The 12,018-nt window shown below is 35.9% G+C and overlaps 1 protein-coding gene across 2 annotated transcripts in view; it reads left to right on the top strand.

The window, feature by feature from the left end:
* The window catches only part of LOC120628559 (membrane-bound alkaline phosphatase-like), a 37,967-nt gene that overhangs the window by 12,720 nt on the left and 13,229 nt on the right, over positions 1-12,018 (top strand). For both annotated transcript variants that reach the window (XM_039896981.1, XM_039896980.1), the window contains exons 3-4: positions 3,548-3,740; positions 9,992-10,161. In XM_039896981.1, the coding sequence (XP_039752915.1) occupies positions 3,548-3,740; positions 9,992-10,161 (363 nt within the window). The remainder of the gene's footprint in view (positions 1-3,547; positions 3,741-9,991; positions 10,162-12,018) is intronic.

The raw sequence follows: 12,018 nt of genomic DNA, 5'->3' as shown, positions 1-12,018 counted from the left end.
TTGTCCTCCACCTCCAATAGTAACATTAATTTAAAAAATGCTGCTAGTTGGTATTTGGGTCCAAATTTTGTGGTAGTGTAATGGATATTAAAAAATACCCTTTTCGTTACCAATTGTTTAATGGTCCAAACCGGTTAGTATCAATAATTAAATCAGAGCAGCCTATTATTGCTCGATTAATATATCCAAGGGACACAGCGTTTTTGTTGATAAGACCAGGCCCAGCCTTTAAAAAAAGGTCTAATATTTATTGAATCGTATCGAGTTGTTCTTACATGCACACTGTCTGAAGCGAATTTAGAGTGTGTGGCGAAGCAAAGTGGCTTTGGCATAACTCGTAGGATTGATGGACGTTTCGGTTTTAGAGGACTATGTCGCGAGCCTGCACCGAATAATGTAGCCTTAAATGGCAACGTGATTAGTCCCATGGCCGGAACTTAAGTTAAACCTTTACTATATGGACGGGTGATATATAAACAAATTGCGTGAAGTCGATGGACGTAAGTGACACTAGACCGTGGAATCGGAAAGTCCAATACCGACTTATGTCCATCAGTTTAGATACGTACTTTTAAACGTCCTATATCCAGCAGAATTTTGAATCGATGGACGATTGTTATGATGATGTCTGTGTAGGCCAGACAGAGCCAGGACGTACAGTTAGCATCCGCTGTGGCTCGTTAATTTGCATTCAAGTTGTAACCAATCACAGAAGTGTTGCTTAAACAAGCGCGAGCCTTGATTGGTTTAAAATTTGCACGCCATGTTCACGGTTAAGACGCATTGCTACGTCAAGAATATACACGTGCTAATTAAGAAATTCTTTAGAATGCTAATTATTTCTCTGTCTTAATTATGTAGGTGAACCGCTACGTAGGTAGATATACGTAATACCTGTGTCTAAAATACTTTTATTTATTTTTACTTTCAGTATGAGTCATTCACTTATACTGTATCTCGCCTGGAAACCGATTTTGGTTTTGTTTTTTTTTTTACTGAAAGGTGAATTAGTCGCAAGTGTTCTTAGCTGTTTTTAATGAAAATGGGTCCAAGATGGCCGCTACAAAATGGCGGATTATTTTTCACAACTCCCACAATATGGGTATCAAATGAAACTGCTTGATGAGTAGAACAATGTAGGCCCAGTGCGGATTGGTGGACTTTACACGCCGTTGAGAACATTAGGGGCAAACTCTCAGGCATGCAGATTTCCTCACGATGTTTTCCTTCACCGATGAAACAAGTGGTAAGAATCTGGGCTGACGTGTTGACGTACCTACTCTACGAGGTAAAAGGACAGCGCCCATATACTCCCGGCTAGTATTGCGAAATGTTTAACAGAAGAATCCAATGATCTTCATCATGCAATCATCATAGAAAAGTGGGTTACAAAGCGTACAACCCGATTTAGTTAAAAATGATAACGATAGGAGTTCTTTTTTACGCAAGATCCCAAATATAACTAAACATTGTTTACTATTGTTCTATTACGTGGAAAAGGATAGTACTGTTTTTATACATGCCAATTTAGTTTAGTTCAAAGATTTCTGTCCAAGAGAATTGGCACCATTGTTTGTATTTATTAAAGAATGATAATTGTGATGAAAACTATGAAAAAAACACTTGCAACAACGATCTGTCTCCTTGTAACAGTTAGGTTAAAAACTCTGATTTCAGCGCGCTTAACTGATTTATTATAAAATGTTACTGTATTGAGAAATCAGACACTTTTTACATTTCTGATAGGTTTACGCTTAACTTCTTTTTTACCAGAGCCCTAATTTTTTTATTCCTTTGAAAGCCCTTGACTGCAATATCACCGCACTTACTACCAAGTAAGTGCGGTGATGAAAATTTAGCGTCATTTGCTATACTCCGCGAAAAGTGTGCTTATTTTTCATAATATATCGTGGAATTCCGCAAATTAACGCCTGCTTCTATCCAGTCGCGATGATGAAGTCAAAGATGGTAGCGGACTAATTAGTGAATGCTATTCCAGCTTAGGTTTTTCCCACCACCTATATTATGTGTACCTCCCAAGCGCAGCGATACCGCGTTGTGATCTTTAAGAGGGGGGTCCCGTGTTCGATTCCCGGCAGAGACGATTTGTAAATTTAGACTTCCAAAATGTTCTCTAGTTTTAGGGAGGTATTGGCCGTCGCTATTTACCTACCCTACCAACAAAGACGTACTGCCAAGGGCTTTAGCGTTCCAAAAGAAGCATATTTATTATTCCATACAAACGAATTCAAAACATTCTAAGTGTATACTTATGACAACCCTATTGAAGATAAAAGACCGACACGCGCATAGTACCTACGCTACTCGACGCGTACCTTATAAAGTGGCAGGAGTCACATGATTATAATTTTGCATTTTAGGGCTGTATTTGATTTCTTTCAAAAAAAAACTATTTACTCGAAACTATTTGATTTCAGTTTCACACACAGACAGTATATAATATACCTACCTCTAAAGCCTGTGAAATATTATATCAATTTTCATTTACCCGTTGAATTTCTTAGTTATGATTATGGAATAAAATAAAAAAGTTTTTAGCGGTTGCCCCCCCTGGCTGATACGTAGGTATCTACGCCATAAACATGTTGTGACGTTAATACAAGATTCATTGATATAGAATTGCCTTTATAGTTCTATTTTGCTTTACATAATTCGTAATAATACTTTTGTTTTTCAAATATATTTTGCGAAATAACTTACTGGAAACTAATATAGTAAAATATTATTATTGGTTCGTTTTGTTGTCAACATTGTAAACGGTACCTGAGCCGTATTAAAGTAGAAGCATTACCTTCTCAAGCATTCATGATATATGAAGTAGTTGTAGGGAGAAACTCTGCTCGATTATATGTCAAATGTAAAAAGTGAAAAATAGTTTTATTCGAAGTCCTATCCCCACGTTCTCTAACAAAGTGTTAGTAAATGTTAAACATAAATTATTAAAAAAACACTGCTAAACTGACTGGTTCATCAAGATTGTTATTGAATGGACACTAACGCTATAATGCAGTCCGTGAAGCGAAACGTCCGATAGTATGATTAGATGTACAGGTTTCGTGGTTGACTGGCCACGGCGGTAGGCCATGTCACGTTCAAGGAAACAGAAGGCCACGCGTGCGTTTGTGGCACAGTTTTTTTTTATAATTTGACAGTCCAGCAGTATTTATTTTGTATTTTTGACCTCTAATAACCACGGGGTGTTATAAGTTGGACGTGCCTGTGTGTGCCAATTTTTATATTTTGTCACCAACACTCACGACTAATTCACAGTTCTTAGCCACAAAATGGCGGATCACATATTTTTTCACAAACCCCTCAATAAGGGTATCAAATGAAGGGGTTTGACTAGTAGAATACTATACGATATAACAAATATCAAATCCGAGATGTCCATAACCACAACCCGAATGTAATTGTTTTTCACAATTCTCTCTTTGGGTATCAAATAAAAGGGCTTCACTAGTAGAATAATGTACACTGTATTGAATGTCAGGGGTTTTTTTAATATAAAATTTATTTATTATAGACATATTGCATCGATGCCCAAGTACCTGACTCCGCCTGTACAGCCACCTCCTACCTGACCGGAGTGAAGACCAAATATGGCGTCATCGGACTCGACGGCAACGTCACCAGAGGATCCTGCTACTCACAGCTGTATAAACGAAACTGGTCTCCTTCTATTGGGAAATGGGCGCTGGACAAAGGACTGGATGTTGGTAAGCAGTCTTATAGCTCTAGTTCCAACGGAATGGTTTGCAATGTGATCGCATTTTTCGATGATAAAGCTAAAGAGTATGATGGTTTGTTATCTTGAATGCGATGATCTCGGGAACTTCTGATCCGATTTGAATAGTTTAGCCCATTTATCGAGGAAGGCTTTAGGCTATTTATCATCACGCTAAGATCAATCAGATCAGATGTTTCAAAATCGGGTTTTTTTCGTTTTGAAAGTTTCCGCAGCGTGAGTAACGTAAACGGTTAAAGTTTCGATTAAATCATGTATGAGAAAGTTGTTCTCCTTTAAAAGTTTGCGACACCATATGTCTATCTTTTAAAATTGACGTATACGCGGGCGAAGTCGCAAGGGAAAGACGAGATAGATATATATATACGACAAGATCAAGACCGCAAGTCTGATGTATGGGTGGTGTAGTGATTTGCATGCATGGAAGCTTTAAAGGTCCCGAATCTGATTAAGACTGTCGCAGAGGTTCAGCCAAACGTAGTTAAGCATTTCGCGTTGATAATCTCTCATCATCATCATATCGACCCATTGTTGGCCCACTATAGGGTCTCCAGGGTCAGGTTCTCCTCCCTCAGTGAGAAGGTGTTAAGTTCGTAGTCCACCGGGCTGGCACAGTGCGGATTGGTGGACTCCACACGCCTTTAACAACAATATAACAAAATCTTTAGTATGCAGGTTTTTTTTTTAATCTCTTTTAAAGAGCTGAGTCACTTAAGTGTCTATGTAGCTCTTTTGGGTCTACAATAAGTACCTTACAAACTAGCTTATTCTACGTATACCTACAATAATCTGTAATCTAATAAAACATGCAGGTTACATCACGATGTTTTTCTTCACCGTTAAATAAAGTGATATTTAATTACTAAAAATGCACATGACTTAAAAAGAGGTGCATAACGGGGATCGAACTGAGCCCAACAGGAAGACCAAAGTCTTAACCTGGCTGTCACCTCTTATGGGTGATCGAAGTATGTTCACGTTTTTTTTGACGTGACAACGTCTTATAAATTGGTTTGCCGGGTGACACTTCAAGAAACTGCGTTACGCTCCGCTCACGTTATGCGCTCACAATGAGAGCGAGTGAGAGGCACGCGTCCCTTCCACTCGGGCATGGTTAGCCCGCCTAAGAGCGAGAGAGACAGACATAAAAAGTGAAAGGCACGCGTCCCTTTGTAGTAAACGCTGTTTCATTGTACGCAAATGTATTGCAAGTTATTGTATGTATATTTGTATATAAATACGTATGTATGTGTAAAGGTAAAAATAAAATTTTGTTAATATGAAATTCAGTGCGAGATTCTTTGTATAAATTAATGTTTTAAATATAATTCTTTGTATAAATAAATGTTTTTAATTGTTACTATTATTTCATCCTTCTTCCTACTATACGAATGAATATTCACATTAAAATTATTTTACCACTCAAAGTCGTTGTCACGTAAAACTTTCGCCCGTATACCGACTTTACAGGCAACCAATTTTTTTTATTTACATGAAATGTCAGCGTGGTTTTTCGCATTAAAATATATAAACGAAACTACAAAAAAAAAACAACTTTATTATCACACATTTGTTAAAATAAAAATATAAATAAGCACTAAATAGGTATATTTTATACCTATAGGATAATAATGGTGCTTTTACGGAACAATATAATATATCCTATGCCTAATTCCAGGATGCAAACTAAGTATTTATGTACCAAATTGAATTAAGAACAGAGAAGGACTTCGGTATTAAACCTTATTTGCTTTTCCTTCAGACTTCCACCGTCACCATGTAACTAATTCCTTTCACGAACAAACAGTATGATTTTTATGTAGTTTCATTCTAATATTTGATAAGTTAACTTTGCTTAGATATTAAAATTTCCTTTTTATTTTATTCTGTTTACATTCCTTGGGCTCGTGACAGTTATAACTTTATTTACCCTCCTGACACATACTAGATAGTAGAGCCAATTCTTATCGTAGTTTAAACTAAGATACCATTATTTTTAAGCGTTTACATTGTTTTAAGGGTCATTTATAATCATAAATGGAACCCTTATTGTGTATTTCAGAAGGAAGTACAAAAATATGCATAGCATATGCACATAATAATACGCATTAATGCATATTTTTAACCGACTTTAAAAATAGAAGATGCTTCGCCGTTCAGTTGTATACAACGTGTAACGGAATTACGAAATACAATTGAAGGTTGCATAAGTATATTTCATAAGGAATCACTCTTTAATAATATTAAATCAAAAGAAGCATATTTATTTTCCATACAAACTAATTCAAAACATTCTAAGTGTGAAATTTTTGACAACCCTATTGAAGATGAAAGACCGACACGTGCATAGTACCGAAACCTACGCGTACCTAATAAAGAGACAGGACTCTCTTGATTTTACTATTGAATGTGATGTTAGGACGGTATCTTATTTTTTTTCAATAAAAACTATGGCAATCGTTTACTCAAAGACTATTAACATTTCGGGTTCACAGATAAGTCTTAGAGAAAGTGAATAATGTACCTCTACAGCCTGTAAAATATTATTTCGGTTTTCATTTACACGTTGTATATATTTTTTATGTTCATTACCTTAGAAATAAATTAAAATAGCGGAGTTTTTTCGTCATACCACAGTCTTCAGTCTACCGGTCGTTCTACCGTCGTGAAAGGCCTCACCCAACGCATGGTTTGCTCATAATTACCACTCTGGGCAGACGTGTTGGTGACCGCAGTACTTAGATGGTAGTTGAGCACTGAAGACGTCTAGGCCCGTTCTGCGTTATAGCCCCTTCGAGTCTGCTCGCACGACACTTTTGGGAAGGCGAGGAGTGGTGAAAACATATTCTGATCTTCCGTCACACACAACGTCCCGTCTTTTAGCAATTTTTTTTTGTTTTAATCTGTTTAGTTCAAAAGTTGTCCTATTGCCATTTCCTCCATAAGATTTCTTTATCCTAGGATTTTCTATACGTTGGATACCGTTCGCTATTATATGGTAGCAAGGAATGTACTTAAAAGGTAATGATTACATTTGAATTGGCATCGACTTCTTGCTTTTAGTTAGACCTTAGCTCAGTGACACCACCGCTGTTATGTCTGTGATTTTCTCGTCCTCTTGCTAAAAGATAAGGTGGGATGACGGGTAGACATAATTGTCTCGTGGCGCGCATCTCAGCCCAATAGGCATTAAAGTAGGGTTAAGAAGAAAATTGCAATAATGTAAAACAAAGTAGCAAAATTTCGCCATAAAATTCATAACTTGGCGTGTGCTGAGATAACTATTATTTATAGGTACATAAAAAGTATGTACTACATGATAAAAGTACTCATTTTTACCTACAAAAAAGGCTACATGAGAGTATATTTAACAATCAAAGTTAAATCGCAATAACAACTTTTGTGTTTTAAAATTGTATTAAATCGCCGGTGTAAATAATAGTGGGTTACATTAGTACCGCAGTAATTATTCTTATTTAAATAAATTGTTTTGTCATCAAGGGTATGTTTATAGTAGAAAAATTATTTTTAATTTATTTTAATTGGACATTCAATATAGAAGTTATTTCGAGTTTAAAAAATTAAAGGACTTATTAAAGATAAACTTAATGATTTTAAAAATAAAACTTAACAATGCCTGTAGCACTACACTCCCAAATAAACTGTTTGATGCTTTATAAATAAAAAAAAACGCGGACGGGGTCGCGGGCAACAGCTAGTTGCTAATAAAATTACAGCGGAATTTTAAATATCCCATAAATTCAAGATTGCGAAAACGATGTTATTTTTTTCTGCAACTTTCCTGTTTTAACAAAGTTAAGGTTCGATACTAAATAGCCATTTAATATGTACATGTGGAATTGTTTACACCTATACACGTAGTATTTTTGTAATTAAGTACACGTGATATTAATATGACATCGCAGCACGTGATAATTACGTGACATTGATCGTTGACGAGATAATTTGGGATGATAAATTTAATTGATATCTCGTCATTATCAGAGAAGCACTATTATAGTCCCAATGCTGCTTTAAAATTCATGTGTTTTTTTATTGTTATAATCGACGTACCAAGCTGGTGGTACGGCAAAATCCATTTCCTATAAGCAGAGCAACAATGTCTATAAAACTAAGCCGTCCAGTAATTACACCGACCACCTCAACCAAGTTCCTTGCATGACCTGCGAAGTGTTGCTGTTTATAGGACATGGGTTTACCCACACCATCGGGTGGGCTATCTCATAACTCTAATAATAAAAAAAACACTCGTTAGAAGTTATACTTCTTTGGCGTAACAAGATAATAATCTTTTATAAAATTTCATCTTTCGCTTAACAATAGAAAACGGTATTTTATTTTACATTGAAAGTTTTATTATAACGCATTATCTAGTTATCTAATTATCGGACAACCAAGTTTCACTCAACATTATAATTTGAGATTTTTGTACAATTGAATTAATTAAATTATGACAATCGAAAGTGTACACTCTCAAACTTTTAAAAAAAATGTTGACTATACCTTCGGGGTGTCGGTTTTTTGTGACGGAGTGCGCGCGCATCGTAAAAATTTACTCTTATCATTTTTCCCCATTTGGTGCCATGGCGATCCCGCACAGGTAAACGCAGCATTGGTAGGCTCCCAACGCGGTGGACATACGACATCAAACGAGTCACTGGGAGCCGCTGGAAACAAGCGGCCCACGACCGTGGCTTTTGGAACTCTCTACAAAAGACCTATGTAAAGTAGTGGACTTCAATCGGTCGAAATGATGATGATGATGATTTTTTCCCAATGCGCCAAAAGAAGTATTACTTCAAAAATGATAAAAACGTGAATCCCAATGAATGAATGGTTTAGGCCATTAGTGTTATTTAACTGTAGCTTTTTAATCTTTAAATTATAAGCTGTGTTATCAACATAAATTTAATAATTTAATTTTTTACATATAATATACCTTTTTACGCCATAAGCCATTGAATATACCTTATTACTGACGTATTGTTGCCGGTTAAAGCCATCGAATAAATTAATGATAATACGTTTGCTTTAAACAGAATTGATTGTATTTTTTATCTTTAGATTTTAATGGTGCATTGTTTTCAACCATTGTCAATCTGAGCACTAACTGTTTACGATTTCAGTTAGATTTTTTTTTAATTTGTTTTCATATAGCAGATCTATATGAAAACAAATTAAAAGATTTGAAGAGTTTCAGAAACAAACTATTTTGTTGTGTACGTTTTTTTTTGTTCTCGTTTTAATCTGCTATGTATTTAATTAGTGTAATTGGTGTTAACCGTACTTATTGTTTAAAAAAAAAAGAAAAAATGTTCTCAGAGGTATGTGGAGTCCACCAATCCGCACTGGACAAGCATGGTGGACTTCAGCCTTAACCCCTTCTCAATGTGGGAGTAGATTCGAGACCTGAAGTGGGCTCGTAACTGTTTATGTTGTCAAGCGGTCAACCCATGTATGTATAGGTAGAAGTCAGATTTTCACGCCTTATTTTTTTGCTTGCCAAATATATTATAAGGTTGTTTCATCATCAACATCATCATCATCATCAACCGTGTACCGTCCCACTGCGTGCCCGGGTCTCCTGTCAGAATGAAAAGTGTTTAGGCCGTAGTCTTCCACACTGGCCGAGTGCGTATTGTTACACTTCACAAGCACACAAGTGCTGTTTAAATTGTTTAATTAAAACTCACATAACTTGGTGCGTGGTTGTGGTGGTGGTGCTCGGTCTTGAACTCGGTCTCCACGTAAGGAAACCCGAAGCCTTAGCGACTAGGCTATATAATTGGGATGATTTAGCCTTAACTAATGCGATAGACTAGCGACGATTATTAAACGTAAGTTTGCTTACATTAAAGAACTTCTAGCTACCAATGAATACATATATTTTCGACAGAACACCATGGACATCTTGCCGCAAAGTAAGCGTAGTTGTTGGGACTAAAATGAATGATGAATTTTTATGATTGGCATAGGTAAATAAATTAATAAAATAATAATAAATAAATGTACTACGAGAATACACACATCGCCATCTAGCCCCAAAGTAAACGAAGCTTGTGTTATGGATACTAGCTGATAATATTTTTATGAATATAATACACATAAATACTTAAAATATATTGATAAACACCCAGTCACTGAAAAATTTCACTATATGGTAGTTGTATGGATTTGTAATTTTATTATTTCTGTGAGCAGGTTTTGTGACAACCACACGTGTAACGCACGCGTCACCGGCGGGCATGTACGCGCACACCTCGGAACGGAATTGGGAGGCCGACGTCGATGTACCGGACGAGTGCCTCAGTTTAGGCTGCAAGGATATCGCCTACCAACTCGTCACAAGCGACCCGGGAAGGCAATTTAAGGTATTCATTTATTTATTAAGGACAACCAACAGTACATGTATCAAACATTAAGACTGACTCTAATTTTCTATATACTGGGTTACATATTAAATGTTCGAGTTATTAAAGGTCTTCACAGCATCTTTCAATATAAGCCAATACAACTAACATGCTATTAAATTAAATTAACTTGTGTTTTATAATACATTGAATCATCAAAAAAAAAATTTAAAATTAAAAATAAACAAAATTACAATTGTAAATTAAATTAAATTTATATGAACTCACTTACATAATAATGAAGTACTGCAACTATTTTATACCTTGTTTAATAGCAATATTATTGCAAATAAATGGCTATTTACTTATATTATTTGAATTTTCAAAATTCATTTATTTCAAGGCCTTACTGAAAAACACGAAAATGTTTTCATCACACAAAAAATTGTGTTCATCACACAAACATTTTACAGTTGTAAGAATCGAACCTATAGCCTTGGACTCAGAAAACAGGGTCACGGCCCACTGCGCCATTCGGTCTTCAAGTATGTCTGTTAGTGACTCTACCACCGGTTGAGAATGTAGATTCTACCGAGAAGAAGCCGGCAAGAAACATTTTTCCAACATGATTTTACAATTTAACAATAATTGTTCTAGCTTGTGTGAGATATAAGCGGAGCGGAGCAAACATTTCATTAAGAAATTCATCAATGATATAGGAACCTCGAATAAATGTACCTACTGGTACATATGTAATTACATTCTTTGAACATAGGCAAAAGGTAAATCTAATATTACCTTCGGTATCATGTTATAAAAGCATAATACTCCGCCCCACAAAGATTCAGTGCACTCTTCTTAGACGATACGCTAATATTACCAATTTATAATTTTGTAAAAATTCAATAAGTCGTAAATCTTTCGCTCTCAAGTAAATAATCTTTTTGTTCAGCAATTTCAATGCTAAATAAATTTTAATTTAAGTCAAGCGTAACTAATAAAACAGACATCGTTTTGTTCCACCATATTTTCTACGTACATTGCCACGTAAGACAATAACTTTGTTTTTGTGATGGAAATGAGACATTCATGTGTTAAACTTAACTTCAATCAATACAAAAATATGTTTCGCCTTCAATTAACAAAGATTTTAAAACATAACCGCTTAAAGAAGTATAATGACTCTCTTTTTCTTGTCTCATTGGATAAATCTATAGTTTTTACACCATTCTCTAACCTAAAGTCTTTTCACAACCTCCAAAATGTTGACTCAAACCGAGGTACGAGTCCATTTACCGTGGACATCCCATTTACCCCCAACAGCATCTCTTGGTAATGTCTAATCTCTTCGTGAGATTTCCCGCTCGCTCATATCCCCCGGTTCTTCTTTCCAAATAAGGGAGAAATTCCGTTTTTTTTTTTTTAGTTTTCGTAATCCTAAAGTTGCCTGTCAGAGATCGCTACTTAGCGATAAGGCCGCCTTTTGTATCCTGCTTCATTCTCCATGTGCTTGTTCTTTTTTATTTTCTCGTTTTTCTGAGTGGTTGACAAATAAAGAGTATAAATTAATAAATTTATATATAAATTGTGACCTATGAAAATTTGGGGGCTTCATCTTGCAGTTAGTTATCAAGTATCATCACAAGGAGGCTGTTGCAACCTTGGAGGCAGTAATCAGCTACACTCCTTCAGAAACAAGTAGCTAACAATGTGACGTAGAAAAAGTCAACATCATCATAACCCATAACCGGGCCACTACAAAGCACAGGTATCCTGTCACAATGAGAAGGGGTGTAGGCCGTAGTCCATCATGCTGTCCCAGTGCGGATTGGTGAACTCCACATGCCTTTGAGAAAATCCTCTAAACCCCCAACATGC

This window comes from Pararge aegeria, chromosome 13 (assembly GCF_905163445.1).
Source record: "Pararge aegeria chromosome 13, ilParAegt1.1, whole genome shotgun sequence".
Taxonomy (NCBI): domain Eukaryota; kingdom Metazoa; phylum Arthropoda; class Insecta; order Lepidoptera; family Nymphalidae; genus Pararge; species Pararge aegeria.
The sequence above is the reverse complement of the archived record's forward strand: the minus strand, read 5'-3'. Positions and strand labels throughout refer to the sequence as shown.